The following is a 26,956-nucleotide window of genomic DNA, read 5'->3' on the forward strand; positions in this document are numbered from 1 at the left end:
TTTACTTTATATTAAATTAAACTAAATTATATAATTCTTGTTTGCGCAATAGTGTATAATTTTATTTCATTTATTTGTGTATAGTCAACTGTTTAGTAAGAATTTCTAGATATATATATTCTCTCCAGTCACGGTGATAGAACTAAACGCGTTGAATTCCATTTTTTTTAACTAAAAATGAAAAAAATAACAAATTTTTTTATGCAAAATTCACTTAAGTGAATTTTAGAGTTGCTTAAGGGAATTTTGCATCTCCTTCCCTAACTTTATGTTTTTCCTCTTCCAAAACTCCATTTCCAACCTCTATATCCAATCCTCCTTTTCCTCTTCTCTTGTCCAACTTCTCTCTTCCTCTTCCCACCTTCTCATCTTATTCTCATACTCAACTTTTCCACTCCACTTCTAGACTACTCACTCTCCACATCTCCACCCAACCCTAACCCCCTTTTCTCCTCACGTTTAGCCCCCTCTCATGAAAAACAACCAAAATTCGCTTAAACAAATTTTACATAAATTTTTTTATCATTTTTTTATTTTCCTTTAACCAAGTTCATTTTTGTTTAAATTGGACGTTCAATTTCTGCCATAACGAGAGGTGATTCAGATCCAAGAATTCCTCTTTTCAAACCTCATTGTATGCAAAATTCTCTCTGTCTTATGATAATTACAAATTGCAAGAAAAATAGTGTTTGAACCCTTTGCACTTGCGACATCGTTTGCTCTTATCTTGAAAAAAAATATATTTATATTGAAATTTAAAAATAGAGTAGGAGTAATATTGTAAATATGCAAAACTATTTTATGAATAACTATGATGGATAAAAAAAATATCAACATTAAAATGTGAAAATATTAATGTTTGATATAGTAAATTGATAAAATGATGGTTTCAATGTTTTACTAATAATTATGAGTTGTTTTTTTATCTATTCCTATTTTTCCACATATTTGAGTTGTTAGCTTTTTTATTGTATGCATATACATATATTTGCTAATACAAATTATTATTATAATTACACGATCAATATATAGAAATTTATAACAATAAATTCATCATTATCAAAATGCATTTCTATTCTACATTCATAATAACTATGTACAAAGTCAAGTATTACAACAAATCATCTTATTTCAATACTTTTCTTACCTTAATTCTCTCAAAATAATGTTATTAAACTTTCATACTCAATTTTTAATAATTATTTATTTTATTATATACAAATTATATTTTTTTCTTCCTTAAATAAATTAATTCACACTCACTGTTTATTCAAATACAATCAAATTATATTAGTCACAGTCATGTGCTTTTTTAAGCTTAAGTTTAGTATTTCTACTAATTGTCTATTATTTTATAATTAAATGCTTAAAGAAAGTTATTCAAATACATGATTTCTAACTTTTTTAAAATACAAAACGTACTTGGAAATATTATCTAACTTTTTCATTCACGTTTATTAAATTATAATTTTTTTAATGTTGTGCTGTGATTCTGATACATCATATAATTAGGAGGTTGTGCTGTGATTTTCTTGCAAATTATTGTCTTTATAAGAATATTTTAGTTAAACTACACATGTTAACAAAAATTGTTAAAAGCAGTTTATGTATTAATGTTTCAACGATTAAAAGTATTCTGAGTTTATATTTAATTGAAGTTAACTTTTATTATTATATTAATTATTAAAAATTAAAATATTCAATAACAAAAATATAAATAAGTAAAAAAAACCAATAAACTCTCTTAATTTTATAAATATCCTGTATTAATCACCAAAAGAAAGTTTATGGAAAAAAGACCAAAAGCAGTGCCGAAATGTCAATTTTCAATTCAAGTTTTGGTTCCCTCATTTATTCTGCTCAAAACTTGACTGCATCATAAGCACAGCATCAAAATATCAATCCACTGATGCGACATCCAGAGTCTGAATTTAGTTTCGCGCGTTTTTTGTGAGAGCACGCACTCGCCACTCATTTCCCTCTCTTCTCCAAACTCATTCCACGAAACACAAATCACTCTGAATTAGAGTCTCATTCTTCAAAAGTCTTCGAAGAAAAAGAAAAAGATGCTGAAGGCGAAGGCATTCCAAGGCGCAAACGTGTTCATGTCGCGAAATCTGGTGCCACCCGAAGTCTTCGATGCGCTCCATGACGCCGTCAAAGATAACGGCGCCCAACTCCACCTCTGCTGCGACCCTTCCCGTAACGGCCCCAACGATTACCACATCATTTCTTCCAGTAAACACGTAATTCCTCATTCCCAATCTCTTTCTCTCTCTCTCCCTCCCCATTTTGTGATTCCTTTCTCCGTTTCGCAGGAGAAGTTCGATGATCTCAAATCCAAGGGCTGTAAATTGCTCGGTAATTTTCCGTTGTCACTTGCAACAGAATATGTGATTGAAATTGTTTTCTGTTGTTGATTGAAGTTGTCGCTGTTGTTTGTGTTGCATGATTTGATCTTCTAGGTTTCAGTGATAGTACACACACTCTATGCACGTGCTTTTGTGTTGGTTTCTGTAGTTGAATTTGAAATTGGTGTTGTTCATGATTTTGTTGCTTCGATGTGATTGAACAGGTCCTAGATGTGTTCTTTCGTGTGCGAAAGAACGAAGGCCTCTGCCTAAACAAGGCTTCACTTGTTGCCTTGCCATGGATGGCGTAAAAGTACTCGCGTCTGGCTTTGATATGGATGAGAAGGTATTGTCGTTGTTGTTTAAGTTTGCGGGTTCCTTTTTCTGTTAATTTTTGTCAAAGGTTGTGGTCAAGTGTTAATTTTTGTCCCGAACTTTTTCTGGCTCACTTTCTCATTCAGCATTGCCATGAAGTGCAATTTGCCTCTCTTTGGAATGGATACTGAACCTTCCCCAACAGAAAGATGAAAAGGAAAAGAATCCAAGTTATAAAATTCCTTGTTTTAAATTGGCAACTTCTGATTTTAAATATTGTTACTAATTGTGGTTTAGTTTTTGTTTGTTTCTCTTCATATTTTCCACCTTATCTATTTTTATCCCCTATCTCATTTAATTTTAACTTTTCCAATTTTGATGGTTTTGTTCTCTATATTGTTTTTGGCTTTTTTTCAATCTTTATTATGTTTTCAGTTGCTTTTTTGTAGTGTCTTTGCGTTCCCTCCTCCCTCAATTTTTTTTATCAATTGGTGATGTTTAATGTATGTGACCCCTGCAGGTTAAGATAGAAGAGTTAGTGCTTGAAATGGGGGGAGCTTTACACACTAAAGCATCATTGGATTTGAACTTTGTCATTGTTAAAAATGTTTTAGCTGCAAAGTACAAGGTCTTGTACACCGTACATGAAGTTTTTTATTCCATATTTCCATTTTAGTCTTGATTATCAGTAATCACATACTTTTTTCTGAGCATTGTTACAAGCACATGGCTCTTAGTTTCCTTTTGTTTCCTTTTTATTCATATTCCTAATTAGCTTATGTTTTATATTCTATCTTGCATCTTATTTCTGCTCCTACAGTGCAGCAGAGTCACACACGCAAAGCACTTGGGGAATTGTATGCAGTCAATGTTGCATGGATACGGGTACTGTACCGGTACCGGGTACGGATACGGGTACGGGATACGGCATTTTTAAAAAAATTAAGATACGGGTACGTCAATTAAAAAAATATAAAAAATTATATATAAAATAAAAGCACACAAATTTTAACATATCATATATTATATAACATAAAAAAGGCATATATTTGTCCACAAAGATAATAAAACATCTTACAATACAAATTACAATACTTAAATTGTTCAACATGACATGACAATACTAAAACATAATTAAGAAAATCAAACTTTAACAGTGTCAATCTCATTATTTCCTTCCTCATCATCAGTAAAAATAACTGCCTCTGGATCTGGTTCATCAAGAGAAAGGGTTGATTTTGGGCCTAAATAAAACCTAACAAACTTTTCTGGTTTTTTGCAAAAAAATTCTCATTTCCCGTACCCCATTAACGTACCCGAGTACCCGTCGACGTACCCATTATTTTTTGTTTGCAAAAGTGTTTGGGTACGTACCGGGTACATACCCAGCCGTATCCTATGCGTACCCGTACCCAGTACGTACCCGGTACCGGTACGTTGCAAAAATTGGAGTACCCATGCTTCAGAGTATGCAGTTCTGCATGTTAAAGTCAATGGGAAAAGATATCCCATTGTTTGACAGTTATTGAAGGGAGTAACACAGCATTTGGTCCAAAAAAAGAAAGCTTTTGGACTTGGATATAGTTGGCATTAATTGGCTCTGTTACTGGTTAATAATTTTAGAATGTAGTATTAATTATTTTCGGGCTCATTGTCATGTCTGTATTTAGGACAGTACAGTTTGGTATGATATCTTAGCAATTACATTCAAAGTCAATGCTTTTCAGTCTGAATAAAAATATTCAAATGATGATGGGTTGCTTTTCACTAGTTGCCTTTTTGTTAAAGTGTTAGGTAACCACATCAATAGTTACAAACTTACAATATGTTATTTGCCCATTAGTAGTTAGTTATAACATGTTAGTTAGCTTGTCTTAGTTAATTTGGCATGCTGTCTATAAATAAGTAGAAGGGATTGAGGAGGGGGATCTTGTCAATTGTGAGAGAGTTAGGGCCTTTGGATTGGGAGGAGCAGTCCCTCGAAGAACTGCAGTGTTCTGTCCTAGTAATTGGTGTTTATTCCTAATTCTTCTTAATAAAATACCTAGTTTCTATCATTGGTATCAAAGCTCCGATCATGGAGCTATGGGTGCATCTTGAAGCTGAGAGGTGCTCAGGTCAACAAGAATGGAGCAACAAGTTCTTGAAGGGTTCAAGAAAGAATATGTGTTGATACTAGAATTTGAAGGAACCCATATTGATGGTTGATTAATGTGGAGCAGCACTTTGAAGGAACAACACAACAATAGGTGAATAAAAGATACAGAAGGCTGGGAAGGGTATGCGGAACATGCTTTTGTTTGGTTGTTTGTGTGGAAAGAAGACAATCCAAGTGCATCATAGTGGAACTTTGTGAAAGCTTTGCTCAAAGAATTCCAACTCGAATATGACCCAAATTTGCTAGTTTGGGTTGATCAAGGTTTGTTAGTGCAAGAAAACAGAAGAGAAGATGAAGTTTTAGAAAGAACAAAACCAACAACTCAAGGGAAAGAAACAAATACAAGAAAGTTTCAAGAATTGGGAGAATTAGAAATAGCAGCAACATACTCTTTAACACACTGTTATTATTGGCTAAACTTTATTGAAAACAACAAAAATCATGTAGATCTTGCTCTTTCTCACTCCTAATTTAATGATTTCCTTTCATAGTTTTGTATTTTTTAATAAATTTTAACCAATAATTGAGAGTGTGTTAAAAAGAGTATTAGAGATTGTTTTCCTAACACTCTTCTTGGGAGAAATCCAACAAAAGCAACCCAACAATATTCTAGACAAAGTGTGGAGTGTGGCAAAGATGACAGAGAGATGGGTGCTTCTTTGGGTTGCAAAGTGGAGGCAAAAATTAAGGGAGGTCCTATGTTTGGCATGAGGGGATATCCAAGGATTGAACAAACAACAACAGTGAAAGTTTTGGGTTTGAGTAGTATGATCAATCCCCCCGCAGAACCAAATCTTTAAGTGGAGGATCTTGATAATCATCTGCTGCTAGTCTATAACCATGTGCAGTAGTGCAATTCACAAGGGAGCTGTGAGATCTTAGTATAATTACAGAGCCTTTGATGCTCTGTTACAAGACAAGAAATAACACAAAAACCAGAACACTAAAGGTGCATAGGGGTATTCACTTATTTGTGTTTGACTAAGGAGTGGAAGCTGTTTTTGGGTTGCAGGGTGGAGTTTATTATGGAAGGAGCCAAACTAAAACTTTGTTTTGAAGCTACTATAGCTATTCACTTTGGGGACAATGGGAATATTTAGGGAGTATTGTGTGGTAATGCATATTGGTAGTTTCAATATGTTAGTTATCCACTAGGAGTTAGTTATAATATTTTAGTTAGTTAGCTTGTCTTAGTTAGGCATGCTGTCTATAAATAAGTAGAAGTGATTGAGGAGCAGGATGTTGTCAATTGTGAGAGAGTTAGGGCCTTTGGCTTAGGAGGAGCAATTTGATAGGAACCGAAACAATGTCATGGTGATCACTGTCAATAATAACAATGTCATTAACATAATCAATTAAATAAATCCATCTTATGGTTGAATGAATGTTGATAAAAAACTGAATTATCAACTTTATTCTGAGATATACGAAACTGTTGGACAACAATGCCAAATCTACCAAATTATGCCCTTGAAGATTATTTTAGGCCACACAAGAATTTTCGTAGACGACAAACTAATCCTATAGACTCTCCTGAGCAACAAATTCAGGAGGTTGTTTCATATAAATTTCTTTATTAAGATCACTGTGAAAAAAAACATTTTTTATGTCAAATTGATGTAGAGGCCAATGGCATATAATAATCATTGATAAAAGATAAACAAACAAAAGCCAGTTTAACCACTAGAAAGAAGGTGTCGCCATAATCTAAATCAAAGAGATATGAGTATAACCCTTGGCCATTAGACAAGTTTTAAGGTGATCAACTTGCCATCAGAGCCAACTTTGACAGTGTAGATCCATTTGAAACCAACAGCAAATTTTTCAAAGGAAGAGTAACAAGATCCCAAGTGTCACTGTTCCAAAGCGCACACATTTTGTCCATCATTGCTTGATGCCACCTAGAGTGTGAGAGGGCTTCATCTGTATTCCTAAAAATAGGAATTGAAACAAAAAAGAAAGATGCATACACTGGAAAGAAGACATAATGATATGTTAAAGTAACATAATGAGGAGATTAGTTACAAGTGGAATGTATACTTTTTCAAAGAGTAAGTGATAGGAACTGAATGTATTATTGTAATAATAGAACAAACTCAGGGAATAACCCTAAATGTACAAGCAAAATAGCTAAGTAATAACAGAAAAAGAGCTATTGATGAATGAAATAAAGCTCCTCACCCTCGAATAACCTCCAAGGTATTTCCTACCTTCTCCCCTCTGTCTATCTTCCATATATCCTTCTCCTTCGCGGCACTCATCCCTCTTCTCTTTCATTCTTGCCACGTACTCTGTTAATCTGTTAGAATCTTGCATAACGGCTTCCTTGCTCACCTTTCCTATTTTACCCCTCCTTCTCTAGTATGTCTTTAGTAGAGGCTCAATTGGTTTGGACCCAACAATACCTTCCACATTGAGAGGAACCTTGTTCTCAAGGTTGAAATGTGGAAATATGGCCTGAAGTAGATCAAATTCCTCCCAAGTACTATCTTAGGTAAATTTTTCCATTTAATCAGAACCTCCCAGCGACCATTCAATAATTTCCATGCAGCCAGTGCCTCTTCAGGCTCAACTTGGAGCTCCAATTATTCTATTAAAAATGGGGGCAATGCTTGACTGGGTTGACTAGAAGGGGGGGCCCTCTTAAGTTGGGACACATGGAAAGTAAGGTGCAATCTGGATGATTCTGGCAGCAATGATTTATAAGCTACAGGTCCTACTTTTTCTTCTATGCAAAAAGGGCCATAAAATCTGAGGCTCAATTTTTCATTTACCTTTTTTGCCAATAACTTTAACTTATAGGGTTGGGCTTTCAGGTACTCCATGTTCCTAATCTGGAATTCTACTTCTCGTCGCCTTTTATCCGCTTGTCCCTTCATTCTCATATATGCTTTAATTAAATGTTGTTTAAGCTTCTCTATGATACTATCTTGAAACAGTCACATTTGTCCACCTCAGCCACAACAATGTTGTCCCGACAATAAGGAATAACCATGGGGGGTCACGGCCATAAAGTGCCTTGAAATGGGTCATCTTGATAGAAGCATTAAATGAAGAGTTAAACTAAAACTCCCTCCATGGTAGCCAGTTCACCCATTGACAAGGGTGGTCACTAACAAAACACCTCAAATATGCTTCAATAGTGCGGGTTAGTCACTTCAGTTTGACCATCTGTTTGAAGATAGTATGCAGAATTGAATTTTGACTTCATGCTCGAGAGGCGAAATAGTCCCTTTCAAAATGAACTGATGAAAATTCTGTCTCAATCTGGAACTATGGAAGTATGGAACCCATGCAAACAGACGATTTTCTTTACAAACACTGTTGCTACCTCCTTAACTGAGTATGGATGAAGTAAAGGAATGAAATGGGCATATTTGCTTAATCTGTCCACCACCACCATGATACTGTCAGCTCCCTTAGCTTTTGGAAGTCTGCCAACAAAGTCCAATGTGATATCTTCCCACACATGCACTGGGATGGGTACGGGCTGAATTAGCCCTGCTGGTTTCAAAGTTTGGTGCTTATTCTGTTGACAAACCTGACAATTAGCCACAAATTTTTCCACATCTTGCTTCATTCCAGTCCAATATAAACCATGACCAACCTTTTGAAAGTCCTTGTAACTCCAAAATGGCTACCCCAAGGTGATGCATGGAATTCCATCAACAATAATGGAAGTCGGACAAACTCTTTAGGTAGGACCAGCCTCTGTTTATACCACAAACAACCCAAAGAGACTGAATAATGTGGATGGGAACTAGGGTGTGCCACCACTTGTTGCATGATTCCCTTTAATAGCTCATCTCCCAGTACCTCTTCAGCCAGTTCTATTAAATCAGCGTTAGTGACCATTGATATAGCATTATAGTTCATTATTCTGGACAACACGTTAGCTGCCTTGTTCTCCATCCCCGGTTTGTACTGGATTTCAAAATCAAATCCCATTAGCTTGATTACCCACTTCAGCTACTCCCCCACCAATACACGTTGCTCTAATAGGAATTTCAAACTCTTTTGATCTGTCCAAATAATAAAATGGTGGCCCAACAAATATTGGCGCCATTTCTAAACAGCAAACACAATTGCCATTAATTCACGTTCGTAAACTGATTTCACCTTGTTTCGGTTCAATAGAGATTGACTAATAAAGGCCAAGGGTTGGCCTTGTTGCATTAAAACTGCCCCTATTCCAAATCCTGAGGTGTCAGTCTCAACCACGAATGGTAAATCAAAGTTGGCCATTGCTAATGTTGGTAGAACCTCCATCTCTTGCTTCAGCTGCTCAAATGTTGTTTGTGCCTCCCCTAACCATTTGAAATTAATTTTCTTCAGTACGTGAGGGGTTTAGCAATAACTCCATAATTCCGTACAAGTGGCTTTAGTATCCCGTCAAACCCAAGAAACCCCTCAAACTTTGAATGTCTTTAGGTGCTGGCCATTGTCTCGTTGCAGAAATCTTTGCAGGGTCAGCAAATATTCCAGCAGTGGAAATGACATGCTCAAGATACACTAATTGTGATTCTCCAAAAGTGCACTTCTTACCATTGATCCATAGCTCCTAGCTTCTCAGTAGCTAAAGAACTATACCCAAATGGTCAATGTGTGATTACACACTAAAATATTGTCAAAAAATACTAATATAAATTTACATAAATAAGGTTTAAAAATCTGATTCATCAAGGCTTGAAAGGTTGAGGGAGCATTGGTTAACCCAAATGGCATTACCACATACTCGTAGTGCTCTTTGTGTGTCCTGAAGGTAATTTTAGGGATGTCCTCTGGCCTCATACATATTTGGTGGTAGTCTGATTTCAGGTCAAGTTAAGAAAAGATTGTGGCCCCTCCTAACTCATCTAACAATTCTTCGACGACTTGAATGGGGAATTTGTTTGGAATGGTGATACTATAAAGAGCGCGATAATCCACATAGAAATGCTAGCTCCCATCTGTTTACTTAACTAGAATCAACGGGCTAGAATAGGGACCGGTACTTGGTCTGATCATTCCTGCTGCCAGCATATCCCTTATGAATTTTGCAATCTCTTCCTTGTGGTGATGAGGGTGTTGATAAAGGCGAATGTTAGGAATTGTTGCTCCCTCTTTCAAAACAATGGCATGGTTACATTCTTGTTTTGGTGGAAGGGCTGTTCCCTCCTTAAACACTTCGCTGAACTCCCCTAATAGAGTCTTCATGGTCGTTGGAGCTGTTGCTGACACTTGAGTGGGTAATTCTGTGCAGCCCATAGTAATCATGCCCAACACCACATAATATGCCTTAGCTTCCCCTTTTAGCTCCTTCTTTATGGCTTTTAATGAAGCCACTGCCCGGGATTAACCTACGTCCCCTTATATCTCAATAATCCTTCCATCTTTGTGCACTTCAATCAAGTGTTGTCAAAGGTCAGCATTGAATTTACTTTAGCTTTTGAGCCATTTGTATTCCAATGCTGAATGATGATGATAAAGGATGAGTGCCTTCTAAAGGAGGTGGTTGCCAACAGTGATACATCTTTAAAGGGTGCGGAGGGGATCATTTGGAGGTGATACCTTTGGTGGGTGAAAAACAGTTGGAACTGAGGAAAGAGGCATAATAGACCCTGAAGTAGAAGATGTAGATGAAGAAACAAAAAATGAAATAGACTCAAAGAAAGTGACATTAAGAAAGATAACACTTAAGAGTTGGAAAATAACATTTATATTATAACCCTTCTGAGAGCGAACAACCGAGAAAGACACATTTGTAAGCACGAGCAGAAAACTTGTCATTCCCTAGACTAAGTATGGACAAAACAGGTAGACCCAAACACATGCTTAAATAACAAAAGGATGGATGGAGAGACTTGTGAGGAAACAAGATGGAGTGTGGTACCTCATTGAGAATAAAAGAGGACAACTGATTGATAATGTAACATGCTTAAAGAACAATATCACCCCCAAAACAACGAGGGACATTACTATGTAGAAATAGAGTGTGAGTAGTTTCAATAAGATGCCAGTGTTCTATCCTTGAAATTGGGATTCATTACTAATTCTTCTTAATAAGATACCCAATTTCTATCATATAGCTTCATATTATGCTTTTTCTTTCAAAATTTAATCATGAATTTCAACATTTTCTTTGTTGTTACTATGATTTTTTTTATTTGTGTTTCCACACCATATCAAGGCCATAAGAGTTTACTAATTTAATGAATGGTATTACTGCTCAAACCAATAGCAATATATGTGCCCTGCAGAAGAGAGGAAGTTATACTGAACATTTGTTAGGTGGCTTAGCTATTGTAGATGGAAGTGATAAGCAAAGGAATTTAATTCCAGATATATCATGGAATCTAACAAATATACTGAAAACAATACCATTGGGCTTTGTGGGTGTGTGGTTGTGTTTAAAAACCTAAAAGGACTCATTTTTGTGTACTAACCTGTATTTTTAATACGGGAATGGCAGCAATTCTTTGGAGGGGCATTATTGGAGGGTTTCAAAGTTTGTACATATTAAAGTTGATGCTTAGTTTGGTTTGCTTTCATAATTTCATTGATTATCTTTTCCTTAGTCAATGCTCAGTATTCAATGAAATTTGATCTATCTATTTGGAAGGTAATAGAATATAGTTTGGCTCTCATTTTTTTATACGCTTTGAATGGTTTAGCTCCCAAATTGTTTGTGGTTAATTTGCCTCTTAGTAGAGCTCATGTTCTGTTTCTTGGTCAGTTTGGCTGTCTTTCACTGCATCTGGATGACCACTAATTATGTGAATACTTAAAACTCATCCGCCTAATCTAAATATTCATTTTGTTAGTTCTGCTTATTTGATAATTCAGCAAACCAGTTTCTCATTTATTTAGTATCTGTGGAGGTTTTAATTTTAATTGAACTTATGCTCATGCGATACAATCTAATATACCAATTACATCTGACAGTGGGCTTTGAATGTATTGAAGAAACCAATAGTCACTTATGAATGGTTAAAACAATGCTCAGATGAGCATCGTGTTGTTCCTCAAGAGTCATACAAGGTCCTTCCTTTCTCTGGGTTAAAGATTTGTGTTACTGGAATCCCAGCAGGTTGTAACTTAGGTATCTGTTAGTATTGGTCATAATGGAATGCTTCTTTCTTGGGTGCTAATGGGCTTGAGTTTTTTTTTTTCAGATAAGCGTAAAGAGATGGAGAAGCATATTTTACAAAATGGTGGAAAATACTCTGCAGAACTGACAAAGAAGTGCACACATTTGATTTCTGAGATATCCTTCTTATAGTTTTTATAAATGATGGTGTTTCTTTTGGACATGCAAATGTTCATCTATTATTTGAGAACACATCTTTGCTTTTTAGTAAAATTCTTTTGTCAAAGCTTCAATGTGTTGGCTTAAATGTGTTTCCTAAGTTTGCTATAAGGTCATTTTTATAGTTGGATCATTAGCTTCTTGGCACAGAACCTCAAGTCTTCATTAATATTTTCTTTGTTTCACAGTAATTACCCTATTTGCCTTTTGTTACTGTAATGCTACATGCCTGCACATATTATGCCTATTGATAATCAGTTTACAGAAAGATTGAGCTAGTGCTTATTGAAGATCATGTATTGTTCCTATCATTTGTTCCAATCCATTGATCATATTTGACCACACTTCCCCTTTTATTAACAATTTCTGTAGACATTTTGATTTTAGAAAGATTAGAACTGAGATTCATTTAGACAAGAATTCATATTAATCTGCACTGGTGAATTGTTACTTGATAGTATTTTGCTATTTCTCTTTTGTGATTCGTAATCTGTTTGAATTAATACGTTTATTTATTTGTTATTTTCTAACAATCTGCAATGAATCTTCAGATTGCTTTTATCTACACTGGCTGGCTAGTTGATTTTATCAGTGATTCTTTTTAAGAAACACATTCCAGTATATGATATTATGATCTTTTTATGTGAGGTGTTATTCTGTATTTTGCTTGTCTCAATGTCTCCTATTCATTACCTTAGGGGCATAGATGCCCTACTTTATTTGCAATTTGTGTACAAGTTTGAAAGATTGTTCTTTTGTGGGATCCTCTATGACCAAATGATTCACTATTTGAGTTCAAAGATCCGTTATTATAGTTTAAGCATGGTGGATATTTGTGTTCTTGACTGTTCTTACGCTCCTGAAGGTGACAAATATAAGGTGGCAAAACGTTGGGGCCACATTCATATTGTGACAAAGAAATGGTTTGATCAATCTATTGCTCGAAGAGGTAACTTCCACATTTTAATGCTGTATATTGAAAAACCATTCAGGTTTGGAATTAAATAGTAGGACATCACTTATTGACTATTATGTTTGTGAATATGTATTACATACTGTTAGTATTATTGTTCTGTTACTTTAACAGGTTAGAGATATGATTAGATTAGAGATATGGTTAATTAGCCAGTTAGGTTAGTATAAGGGTTAACATATTGTAATCCTTATGCATAGGTCTCATTAATTAATATAAAACACATTCAGATTGAAGTTGGTATCCAGAGCCTTTAGGTTCGAATTAGTTGAAGTTGTTCATTTCATTAAAGAAGATTACCTCCATCATTATTAAAATTTCATTTGTTTGTTCCAAGGATCAACTTGCTGACATTTTCACTAAATCTTTACAAGGTCCAATTTAAGGGGGGAGTGTTAAGATGTATTGCATAATGTTAGTATCATTATTCTGTTACTTTAACAGGTGAGAAATATGGTTAGTTAATCTGTTAGATTGTTAGCATGAGGACTAACATTGTTAACCATTAATTCTTGTGTATATAAACATTGTATAGCTCTCATGTTATTATGATTTTAAGAGTCTTATCACATTTCTCCAGAGTTTTTAGGTTTGTCTTGTACTAGTTGTATAACAAGTGTACTTGAGCCAGATTTCATGTGATGTCAAAACAATACTCTGTTAATTAGCAATCTATAATTGGTTTTTCAATGATAATTAATGCCATTGGTTTTGTCTTTAAAGAAATAATTTTTATGTCATTTTAAAGATAGTTTTGATGTTGTGCATATCATTGGAGGACCAAAGTGATGTCACCAATATCTTTGGAGGACTAAATGATATATACTCTATATAGGAGACTAGGAGTTTAAAGTGTATCAGTACACAATTATTTGGAGCCATATTACGTAAATATATACTCTTCTTTCTCCTTTCCATCTCATCTTCAAACTTTCAATGTCACCCAGTACTTGACCTTCAGTTTTTATTTATTTCTATTTCTTTTTAATGGATAGCATGTTTGAGTGAGGAGTTCTTCCCTGTTCAGAATGGATGTGTATCTTCACATAAAGTAACCAGGGACTCAACAATGCAGCAAAGCCAAGAAAACGATATTGGAAAATTGCAATCTGCACCATCCTCAGGTGCTACAGTTTCAAATATGCCAGTTTTTCCCTGTGCTGAGTTTATGGATAGAGATCTAGAAGCTACAGTGTCAGATGACGTGTCCTCTGTTCGAAATGCTCCTTTATTTGTTAAAGAGGCAGATGCTGAAGTGTCTCCATTGCAGACCACCAATGAATTGAACTTTGATGGTGCTCTTGCCAATGATTCTGAATCTGATGATAATGACCTTTACTTATCAGAGTGCAGAATATTACTAGTTGGCTTTGAAGCTTGTGAGATGCGGAAATTAGTTAGTATGGTGCGTAGAGGTGGAGGTTCCCGGTATATGTTTTTCAATGACAAGTTGACACACATCGTAATTGGGAATCCTACTGAAATGTAAGTCAAGAAGAAGAATCTTTATGGATGCATATCATGTTTATGTTTCTCAATAGTTTCCTCAATTTGTTTTTGACCACTGCCAGTATCAATCTTAAATGTTTTGGCAAACATTTTTTCTTTTGGATTTATCTTGGCATGCCTGTGTTTTTCTAGGGAAAAGAAGGATGTAAGGAGTCTTGCTGCTTTAGGTGTAATTTATGTTGTTAAAACTTCTTGGCTTGAAGATTGCGACCGTGAAAAGAAAGAAGTCCCTGTTCTTAGGAGACATGTTGCACTTGATCTATTTCATCCCAAAGGTCTGCTGTTATGATTTTCAAATTTGTGGTCTGTGTCAATAATTTCTTAGTCATGTTCAAGTTGGAGAATGCTTTTAAGTTAATCTATTTTATTTTTCATAAATAATAATGAATGTTATTTTTGAATTCATGCTTTTTTTGTTCTCTGATTTCTTCAATTCAGCAAGCTTGGTAAAAGGAGCAGTGACCAGCAGTATGTCCATGGATCATGGTAAAAGCTCCAGCTTTCATCAAAGCTCGCAGATTGATCGGGTGGACTTTGGAGTTGTAATGCTGGAATGTTTGGAGAAACAAAATGAAGACAAAACTGATATGGGGTTCAGTAAAACAATGGGCAGAACTATGCTGCAAAATCAACATCCTGATAATAAATTGGGCACACAAAAGATGACACAACATGACTCCAGTCTTCAATATGCAAAGTCAACAAATGTTTTTATGGGGAAAATATTTTGTTTCTCAAACTTATTTCCTGAAGAAAGGGTAAGTCACTAGGATCTTAGTATATAGAGGGATATAAAGAATTGTGATTAGAAATGTAGGGGATTGACGCACAGAAAGTTTGAAAGATTGAAGTTGGATAACTGATAAGAGGAATCTTGAATGTTCTGCTTTGAGGAATACATGTGGAAATATACACTTTAACTACTGAGTTGGTGAACTTTAGGATTGATATAGTCTTCATCTTGAAATTATTTTAAAAGAGAAAAATCTTTGACATACTTCTTGGACAAGTTTTTAGAGAGTGATATGCCACAAACATATTCTAGCAGAGCCTTGAAATTAATTAGTATTAGCAATGTAATATAAAAACCATTCATGTGTCTTCACCTCACAATCTAAGCTTTTGGTGGAGTTGGTTGATGACATGATATCAGAGTATCTATGACCAAAATAGTTTGGAGTTCAATATGTGCTATCCCCCTTACAATAAAAAGTTGAGGTACAAGGTAAGTGACCCTGTGTATTGGCTGTGCTTTAAGCCCAAAGGGTTCTTGTGTAAGGGGACATGTCAGAGATGTAATAAAAAACTATTTGTGTGCCGTCACTTCATAACTTAAGCTTTTGGGATAGGTGATTCATGGCAATTAGACAAACAAATCCAAGATTTCAATTAACCAAATAAACTCAGTTCTTGATATTCATCATTCTGATGGAGGTTTGTATTTCTGCAAACTTCAAGCATTGGTTTAAGTTACTTGATGTTATGTCAAGTAATTAGTTAGCATTTGTTAAGATGTTCCACATTGACTAGGAATAGAGTAAGAATACTCCTTATAAGGGCTTGTGTAGTCTTCTTCCTATGAGCTAGCTATTGATAGTAAGTTAAGACCAAGTTTCTTAACATGGTATCAGAGCCTATCCTCTATTGGGCCACCTGCAAATGTCCAGCCCTTGGCGTGATTGAGGTATGTTAAGATGTCTCACATTGGCTAAGAATAGAGTCAAAATACTCCTTGTAAGGGCCTTGTAAGGGCTTGTGTAGTCCTCCTATGAGCTATTGCTTTTAAGAGTGAGTTAGGATCAAGTTTTTTAACAGCATCATAGAGTGACATGAATCAATCACCCAAAAAACATAAGTTGTATGATGAAGGCACTTAAATGGTTTTATATCAAACATAGAGAGGTTTTTTCCTTTGAGCTTGTAAATGTGGATAATTAGAAGAAAGGGAGCAACAAGGATCAAACTCTAATTACATGATCAGGGGCTGTTGTGCATTGATCAACTTTGGAAATTATACCAAAAGCTTAAGTTGTTAGGTGAAAGAACATAGAGGTTTTTTCCTAATGTAGGTGATTTGTTAGAAGTTTTGTAGACAATTTTAAAATAATTACTAAGATGGTTGATACCATCATAACTATTTCAATCACAATCATTTGGTGGTTGGACTTCATTTTATCAAATGCATGCTAATTTCCTTTTCCAGTTTCTAAAATTAATAGTTGCTATATGTCAACATATATGTTCTGTTGCACAAAGAATGTCCACATATATGTTCATCAATGCTTAATTTTAGTTTTGATCTCTTTTTTCAGAGAGCTGAGATTGTTCAATGGATAAGTCAAGGGGGAGGAGAGATAATAAGTGGACAAACAAAACATAGCGTCCACTATACTATTGAGTGTCATGGTGTAACACCCATGCGAACAGGTGATTCCAAATGCTCATATATTTCCAGTCATTGGATACGATCTTGTTTGGAGGTAAGTCTTATCAGTCTCAAATGCATATTTCCTTTCTTAGGTTTATTTTCAATGTTTTTATCTTCTACTTTTTTCAGGTGCTCATTTGGTGATAGATCTTGTTTGTTTTTAATATTGAATAGCTGGGATAGGTTGATGGGGAAAGGCAAAACTTGTCTTGGCCCTAATGTTCCGGGCTATTATCTCAGAAGTGAAATTAATGGGAATAAAATGATGATTGAAGTGATGAAAGTCAGGATTCATTTATACATGGCTGCAAGACCTTAATACTTGGATCATATGTAATCCATGTATTCTATTCTGTATACTTATTTAAATGTAAAAGCTGAAATTCTGGTTGCACCTTTTTTTGTTTACTATCTAATATCATTTATTGCCACAGACCAAAGTAACATTTCTTAAATGTTTTCAATTCTATTTTACCCCCTATCTAGGGAAAGAATGGATGGAAATTTGAGAATGTGATGAAAAATGGGAGGTTTTGTTTCTTGGCATCTCTTCAATGAAAATATGATCCTCTGTCAAATTCCCTGTTTTTTGTTTTTCATCTCTTGAAAAATTTAAGGTGCATAAGTTGATTTTAACTTATGGGAGAAGTTTGATTCATTTTATTTTCTTAATTTATTTTACCTATACCTTTAGGCTTATTAACAATGGTTATAGCATTTTCACTTTAATCTTATTAGGGGGGTCTAGTGATTAAGAAAAGTACAGTGAAACTATAAGGGAATAAAGTATAATTTACCTTAATAATGATGATGATGATGCCATGATGATTCCATTTCTGCTGTAAACTGGGTTCTTTGAGAATTTATGTTGGTTTACATACTTAAACTGTAATTATGGTGTTTTTGTTCAGGCTGGATCCTTGCTGGATGTTGACAGTCACATTCTATATTCTCCACTTCCCTGCCATATTCCCTTGCCTGGATTTGAAAGCTTCCGGTTTTGTGTTTCACAGTATGAGGAGAAAGAAAGAATTCTACTGAGGAACTTGTGTTTTGTTCTGGGAGCTAAATTTGCAGAGAAAAAGTTTAGTAAGAAGGTTACCCATTTGTTGTGTAAATTCACTAATGGGCCCAAGTATGAGGCTGCTTGTAAATGGGGGATCCAAACAGTTACGTCTGAGTGGATATTTGAATGTGTCAAACAGGTAATATATTTATGGTGACTTGTGCAGGGCAGTGAGAGCTTCAATGCATGCTTGAGCATGTCTACATGCATTTTCACTGCTACATATTTTTTACTGGAAAATGACCTTTTCAATATGCAACTTCTTTTTCCAGAATGGAGTTGTTGCCATTGATCAATTTTTACCAAAAGAAGTCACTGCTCAAGACCAGGAGGCAGGAATTTGCACTGTTAGTCAATTTCCTACCCAGGCTGTTCAAATGATAAGTGATATGTCCTCCCAGTCCTCACAAAATTTGAGAAACACAGCAAATAAAAATGTAGGTAGTGGAGTTAATAATCATGGGCCTGATTTTAGGATACCAAATATTTATAGCAAAAAGGCAAGGCTTGTGGAAGAACCTTGCGTATCCAATAAGATGCCTTCTGCAGTAAGTTCAAGTATTCCTGCCTATGACAATTTTTCTGAAGACAATATGCTTAAAGATGCTGGGCAGGTTTGTCATGCTATTCCTGATGTTGCTGCCGCAATTGAGGACTTGTTAGAGCAAACAAACAAGGTAAAAGTGATGATTTTTTGTTGATGGTATGGGATATGTATATATTTTTTCTTAAAATTTGTTTTGCTCCACTATGTCAAAGTATTTCTGCTCAACTCTCTTTCTCTTCCTTCAAAGATGCATGATCACAGACTGACAGGGTGTGAGACAGATGTATCCTTTAAGTGTGATCAATTTCATGGAGGTTATGTTTTGTTTTATAATTTTCTAAAATTATTTTTGAGTAGTAGTGATCCTTGATGGTCGAATAGATTTATCCATCTGCTGATAGTTCAGTCCTTCCTGAAGATAATTCAAATCCTCGTACTGTCTTTGGATTGTCTAAACACTGGTTAAACAGGTTAGTTCTTTATAGGTCCCTGTTTACAATTATCATACTGTCATTCACCATATAATCTCTTCTTTTGTCAAAATTAGTGTTTTATGTCAATGGCCTTTAAAAGACATACCTGATCAGTTTATTTTTGAGATAGTTCAGCATTTATGAATTTTAAGTGTGCTGACTGCATAACTTTTTGTCAAAATCAGTGCTTGCATGTCATAACATATGTCAGCTTCTTGCTGAGCTTGACCTTAATGCATTTTGGAACCAGTTGAATTTGGTCCTGTTAAATTCATCTGATCTGATTCTTAGCTAGCCTGAAAAGAAATTTGTTATTTTATCTATCCATTTACTTATTTTTATGTATTTGTTTGTAAATTTTAATAAAGAACAGCTTGAAAATTTATTTCCCTTACAATTTTTTCTTGCGGTCTACGTCACTGTGCAATTTACTCCTTGATAAAAAACTTGAATTTAACTCACTCCCAAAAGCTAGCTCATAGGAGGAGGACTATCCTAACCCTTATAAGGAGAATTTTGGCTTTATTCCTAACCAATGTGGGACATCTTAACACACTCCTCTTACGCCCAGGATGGTGCATGAAATTTGCAGGATTGGACATCTGCATGGGTGGACCCAATAGGACTGGACATTTGTGGGCAGCCTAACGTTCAAACTAAATAGGTTTTGATACTATGTTAAAATACTTGGACTTAACTCACTCTTAAAAGCTAATTCATCGAAAGAGGACTACCCTAGCCCTTATAAGGAGTATTCTGACTTTATTGCTAATTAATGTAGGACATTTTAACACTCCTTAAGCCATTAATCATAATGTTGAGAAAAGTGAATAAGAAACATAGGAAGAATTTGTGTGTCTTGACTACACATTGGAACATATATTTATAATAGGAACTATTGATACAAAATAAGAAGTTACTCTAATGAAGTGACAGTTTATCTTAATATGTTTAGTCCTTTCATGGAAAATTGGATTTGATGCAATATGTAAAGCTGCCTGATTATCACAAATAAGTGTCATCTCTTTAACTTCTCCAAATCTCAATTCTTTGAGTAGTTGTTTAAGTCATATAAGTTCATAAGTGGGTAAAGTCATGGCTCGATACTCTGTTTCTGCACTAGACTTTACAACTACACTTTGCTTCTTGTTTTTTCAGGAAACTAGATGTAGTTGTAGACCTCCTATCACTAGGTGATCTTGCCTAATCTGCATCTGAATACCCCATAAACTGAGTATTTCTTTTGTCTTAATATAAGAGACTTTTTCCTGAAGCTCCTTTAATATATTTCAAAATGCAGATTACTACATCTGAACGTCCATAACAAGGAGAGTTAGGGATCTGACTCATTATAGTGATTGCAAAAAAGATGTCTAGGCGAGTAACTGTTAGATAGTTTAATTTTCCAACAAGTCTCCTATATCTTTCTAGATCTGAAAGTGGCTCCTCTTGACTTGACAGAAGTTTGGTATTAGGATTTATAGGAGTATCAACAGGTTTGTCCCCCATCAATCCTGTTTCCTCTATGATATCCATTACATACTTCCTTTGGAAAATCACAACACTATTCTTGGATTATACCACCTCAATTTCTAAAAAGTATTAGAGTCTACCAAGATCTTTTGTTTGAAAGTGTTGATAAAAGTGTTGCTTTATCTTTTAATGCCATGATGATCACTTCCTGTAATGATAATATTATCTACATACACAATTAAGTAAATACAACTTGAGGTTGAATGACAATAAAAAAAAAAGGTGATTTGCTTCACTTTGAATCATGCCAGACTGTTGAACCACCATGTTGAATCTGCCAAACCTTGCTCTTAGAGATTGTTTGAGACCATAAAGGGATTTCCGTAGATGACAAATAAATCTTGAAGACTCCCCATGAGCAACAAATCCAAGAAGTTACTCCATACAAACTTTTTCAAGATCACCATGAAGGAAAACATTCTTGATATCAAGCAAAAATGCCAGTGACATATAGCAGCTATAGATATGAGTAGTCGAACAAATGTCATTTTGGCTATTAAGGAGAAAGTGTCACTGTAGTGCAAACCAAATATCTATGTATAACCCTTGGTCACCAAACGAGCCTTAAGGCAATCAATCTTATCATTAGGACCAACCTTGACTATATATATTCACCTGTAACCAACAAGAAACTTCCCAGGAGGAAGAGGAACAAGGTCCCAAGTACTATATTTTGAAGAGCACACATCTCATCAATCATCGCTTGTTTCCAACTAGGATGTGAGAGAGCATCACTTATGAACTGAGAATAAAAACTGAGGACAAGGAAGACAAACAAGTATAATGGAAAGAGGACAACCAAGGATAACTCAAAGAAACAGAATGAAGAGATGAATTACGAGTAGAGTGTATACTTTTACAAAGAGTAATGGAAAGTTCAGTCTTAGGAAGCAAGCCCAAAGGAGAGATGGTGAGTGGGACCGGAAGCGTGTTGAGAGTTTATCAACCCCGTGACTAAGGTCATGAACAAAGCAAGTGGACCCAAAGACACAAGGGGGTAAAGGGTGAAGGGATTGGTGAGGGTACAAAATAGAGTGAGGGACTTGGTTTTCAAGAATTGAGGATGACATTCTATTAATAAGGTAACACGCAGTAAGAACATCACTCCAAAAATGATGAGGAACCTGACTATGACACAATAGAGTACAAGTAGTTTCAGTAAGATATCTATTTTTTTGTTCAACAACTCCATTTTGTTGTAGAGTATGGGCACAAGAGATCTAATGAAGGATACCGTTAAAAGCCATAAAATTTTGAAATTGATTAGATAAGTATTCACGAGTATTATCATTTTGTAAAGTACGAATTGGAACACCAAATTGAGTTTTCATTTCGAAAAAGAAAGTTTTAAAAACATGAAATAATTCAGAACGATATTTCATTAAAAATAACTAAGTATATTTCGAATAATCATCAATAAAAGTAACAAAATATTTTGAACCTAAAGTAGATACAATGCAACTTGGACTCCACACATCAGTGTGAACTAAAGAAAAGAGAGAAGTAGAACAAAGATGAACACGACTAGTAAAAGAACGACAAGTATGTTTTCCTAATTGACACGACTCACAGGACCAAGTAGATAACTTGGTACTAAGTGTTATAACTTGGTTAAACTATGATGTCTTAACTGGGCATAAATAAAAAGAGGTGAACCAATTACCGAACCAGCATGAGCAGAAGCTTTTCAATAGAGACCATGAGACTCACATCTGGTGCCAATCATGCAGGTCAGTATAATCTTTTGTGGAAGAGATAATACAATCCAGGGAATGAGTGAGACGACTAATGGGAAGTAAGTTAAGAGGGGATCCAGGAACATAAAGAACATTATCAATAGAAAGAGAGGGAAAAGGGTGGACAGTACCAATACCCTGAGATTGTGTTTGGCACCCATTAGCCATTGTAACAGAGGGTAAATAATCAAATGTAAAAATAGTGAGAAAAAGAAATTTATTACCAATGATGTGGTCAGTGGCTCCAAAATCAAGGACCCATGGTTCGAGGGAGAAAGAAAGAGAGACACTAGCAAAAGAATTACTTGTGTGCACAACAAAAGTAGTGGGACCAGAGGCCTGATGCTTCTCAAACCATCGAAGAAAGTCACTGTATGTGGGTGAAGGAGCATGTGATGGCGGTTGCTGAATTTTGATGTAAGAAGGGGTAAAGGAGGTCATGGTGCAGCGTGAAAAGTACCAAACAGGGCAAGGAATACAAAAATTCAGGGACCCTTAACTTGGATCGAATAATAAAGGATAGATCAGAGAGGACAGCAACCTGCGGCGACTCCGACAAAACAACCAGCAGCCGGAGACAATGCTAGAGAATGAGAGAGAGCCTGTAAAAAAGCATGCTCGAAACAGCAGTGTGAACACTAGTTGCCAGAAAAGTCACCAACGGTATGGATAGTGTGGTCGGAAAAGTCACCGGCAGTATGAACAGTGGTTGTCGGAAAAAAATCAGAAACCGGAGACACGGTTTTTGAAAAAAAAAATTACCTGTGAGCAGTAGGCTCATAGGGAAAGGATGGATTAGGGTTTCTTCCTTGTTAGACTTTTGATATCATGTTAAGAAATTTAAGCCTAATTCACTCCTAAAAGCTAGCTCATGGGAAGAAGACTATCTTAGCCCTTATAAGGAGCATATTAGCTCTATTCTTAACCAATGTAGAATATCTTAACACATAATTATATTAAAATTGACAATAGAATTTAGGGTGTGTTTGGATAATTTGAATAAGCATTTATGCAATAAGTTCTTGTCTCATGAAGGCATATGGCATAAATTTGAACATGAAACTTATTGGAGAAAACTAGAAAAAAAGAGCTTATTTTGAGAAGTTAAACCAAGAAGCTTACTGAAATAAATAAAAAAAAAGCATATGGGACAAATAAATTATTTTCATATGCTCCCCATAGGATTTTTGAAATGAGCCCTTTATAGATGATGGGGATAAATTTCACTAATAGGAAAGTAGATGGTGTATTTCTATATTTTTATCACCAATTTGAATAGTATGGTGACCTATGTCTATGGGGACGAATTCCATTAACCAAAAGACTTGGGCTTGATTGAACCATCACCAATTACATGTTACATTGTAGTTGTGTAAGGCTCTGTCCCTTGATTTACATGGGTGGTGCCTGCAAAGAATTGGCTCATCGTCTGTTCTTACATTGTCCTGTGGCTTAGAATTTTTTATTCTGCCTTTTGAGATAAGTTGGATTTGCCCTAGGTCTACGACCCTTTTTTTATTGTTGATTTTGATGGATTTGATTGAAGTAGAAAGATTGAACGTGAACATAAGTGGTACTGTGCAATACTTTTTGCTGTATTTTGTTGGATCATAACTCTTAAAACAATTGTTTCCTTCCAAACAATTACTGATTTTGGATAAACTGCTAAAGAAGTCCTTATAGGAGAAGAAAATCAATATGAAAAATGAATAAGGCCCTGTTTTTGTGAAGTCCATATAAGAGAAGAAAAACGATATAAAAATGATAAAACTCCTCCCATAAATTAAAATTAAATTATACTACTCTATTTTTTAGAAGCACTCTCATTTAACTTTTCTAAAACTTGAAGAAACAAGTTATTTTTAACTTATGGGAGAAGTTTTATTCATTTTTTATATTGTTTTTCTTCTCTTACAAGGACTTATCCATAAGTTTACCTAAATAAAGCTTAAAACTTCTTTCATAAGTAACTTATACACCTCAAATTTTAGAGAAGTTAAATGAGAGAGCTTATGAAAAAATCAAGTAAAAGTTTATTTTGACTTATGGGAGGAGTTTCATTCATTTTATTACTTAATTTCTTACTCCTATAAGTACTTATTTGAGAAGTTAATCCAAACTTGGTCAAGATCTGACTTCTGTCTTTTATTTGGTGTATAAAGTGATCTTTTACCTTAGAGGATCTCTCCATCTTAATGTAATTACGACAAAAAAATGCGATGCCTGAGGTCCTATCTTTAACCAGCCTACCTTCCCCCTTTCCTACCCAATTGCTTTGTTATGGACAAGCAGCAGCAGCAATCTTCTGTCCTCATCACTTGCAAGAGGTGCAACAAATAGAATTGGAAATTTATTATGTATTAATTAGTTATTTTCAGTTATAGTTGTATCAGTTATAGGTTTGAATTAGTATTACAGTGTATGCTATTAGTAAGAAGACAGTTCTTAAGCAGTTATTTTTCTTTCTGATGTAAGTTTCAATATTTAAAGGATTGAGAAAATGAAGAAGACAGTCCGTTTTCTTCACAAGAATTAAGTGCATCAGATCAAAGGGTTCTCTGTAACGAGCCCTTAAAACATTTTTCCCAATAGGTAAACAAGCAAGGAAACCCAGAAAATCAATTTTAACAACAAACTCCGACACCAATCCTTCTACGAATAGACCCATTACTAGATCCTTAAGCGGAGCCTATAACATGCTTGCTCCTTAAAATTACTCAAATAAATAGAAGGGAGGGATGTGAAATTCTCCCTAATTTTCCTTTTTTTCCAGCTAACCATACCAGAAGCATCACACATATCATTTTTCACCTTTGTCTTAATCAATACTGAGCTATTATTTTTTCAGAAGTGGCAGAAAAGATGATAATGGGGAGACTTCTCAAGACTTAAGAGCAGGAATATATGGTGGTTTTAGTGAAACACAGACAGAATCTCAGGTTTTATTGGCATCTCCTTTTACCTTTTATGTTTTCCAAGTAATTTGTCCTGTTTTCACTGGAACAAGAATTAATTACCTTTCGCACAGGCTGTTGACTAGTGACTATATATAAATTATAAGCATACTGGGTGAATGTCGTTCACTTTTTTCATAATGCAGGTTGTTAGTTATGAAGAAGATTTATCTGGGAGGCAAATGCTTATAGATAGAGTCCGAACTCGAAGTAGCATGCACTGAACTAAGACAACACCATTGAAGGAAGATTTCAGTGGACAATTATCCTCATTTGATGGTATATCTAAGCTTACAATCTAGTGCACAAGAATCTGTCTTTTCCTGAATTAAAAAAAAAAAAAAGCCTCAACCTTGGTCCACCAATCAAGGAAACATCAGCAGCAGGTTAGTATAGAATGCCAATATCAATTATATTCGCATACCTACATGTTTCAACATGTTGAGTTTGGTTTTGGGAAATATCACCCTAATTCCTTAGAATTAGGTTGGAAAAATGTAAAGAAAATGACTGGTGTTCTAATCAATTTTCTTGTACCTAAAAAATCAAAATAAGAGATCAGCCAAGTAAAAAGGAATAAGTAGTTACTGAATCATGGCCACCTTGTACAAGTTTACCAGCTTGTCAAGTAAAGTAAGAGTCTATTGTTATGTTAATGGGAAGGGGCAGAAAAAAGGGGATAACCATGTAGAAAGTTGTATAAACGAGTGCTTTTTGTTGGCATGTGTGCTTTGATTGGATAAGCAGGATGCTTTTAAAAATTCTCAAATTCACCACATTTCTGGTGAAACATTTAATAGCTTCTCATCTGGTGTCAGTTTTTCTGTAGTATTGATTGTGGCAGCTTTCATTTCTACTTTTGTTGACATTGTGGTTGCCAAGAAACACTTAATGTTAAGAATGTAAAACTTCAATGTAGTAGCTCACATTGGGAAATTTTACTTAGAGTGGTGATGGCAAAGATCAAACTCCATGCACTGTTAAGTTTTATTCATCTGGAATGCTTCAGTGTTTGGGTGAACCCAAAAATAGTGTCTCAGAGGATGTTAAGATTTGTTAAAAATAGTGTTTGGTATACGGCGTTCTCACTTGTCAGGTCCAATAAATATTTCAGTGAATGAAGGCAAATATCACATTCTACAGAAAAATGCAACTGATAAATTGAACCCACCCTGTCTCGCATCATGTTAAAGATGGCAGCACTGTCTATAGTGTATATATTTAGTATATGTTGGGTCCAAGCCAATTGGGCCTCTACTAAAAACATACCAGAGAAGAAGGGATAAAAAGGGGGATTATGAACAAGGAGGCTGTTAGGGAAGATTCTAACGGAATAACAAACTGAATGACGTGGAGGAGGGAGGAAGCGGCTGAGGGAGGGATATAGGGTAGTTGATCAGAGTGAAGAGGTAGGAAATATCTGGGAATTGATTGGGAGGGGGCTGTTGCCTTAGGAGAAGTTCCATTTAATCATTATAACCTTTTTGCTATTTCTTTTTTCTGCTGTACTACCAGGGTATTTCCTGAGGTTTTGGTGTTAATTCCATAAATACATTCAGTTCCTATCAGTATACTATTATTGCTAATAAGTATCTTCGACATATTATCATTATAGTTGGCATTAC

General features: G+C 35.1%; 1 protein-coding gene across 1 annotated transcript; it reads left to right on the plus strand.

The window, feature by feature from the left end:
• The first annotated feature begins 1,958 nt into the window (after window positions 1-1,958).
• Window positions 1,959-26,262, plus strand: LOC113846999 (DNA topoisomerase 2-binding protein 1). The gene is made up of 17 exons (XM_027475815.1): window positions 1,959-2,246; window positions 2,319-2,361; window positions 2,576-2,697; window positions 3,187-3,294; window positions 11,749-11,893; window positions 11,979-12,070; window positions 12,968-13,061; window positions 14,081-14,570; window positions 14,727-14,869; window positions 15,033-15,352; window positions 16,907-17,074; window positions 17,934-18,227; window positions 18,361-18,765; window positions 18,883-18,918; window positions 19,017-19,105; window positions 25,226-25,316; window positions 25,478-26,262. The coding sequence occupies exons 1-17, from the start codon at window positions 2,067-2,069 to the stop codon at window positions 25,553-25,555; spliced, it is 2,898 nt and encodes a 965-aa protein (XP_027331616.1). The 5' UTR covers window positions 1,959-2,066; the 3' UTR covers window positions 25,556-26,262.
• The last annotated feature ends 694 nt before the right edge of the window (window positions 26,263-26,956 follow it).

This window comes from Abrus precatorius, unplaced genomic scaffold (assembly GCF_003935025.1).
Source record: "Abrus precatorius isolate BTA unplaced genomic scaffold, Abrus_2018 Scaffold8, whole genome shotgun sequence".
NCBI classification, from domain to species: domain Eukaryota; kingdom Viridiplantae; phylum Streptophyta; class Magnoliopsida; order Fabales; family Fabaceae; genus Abrus; species Abrus precatorius.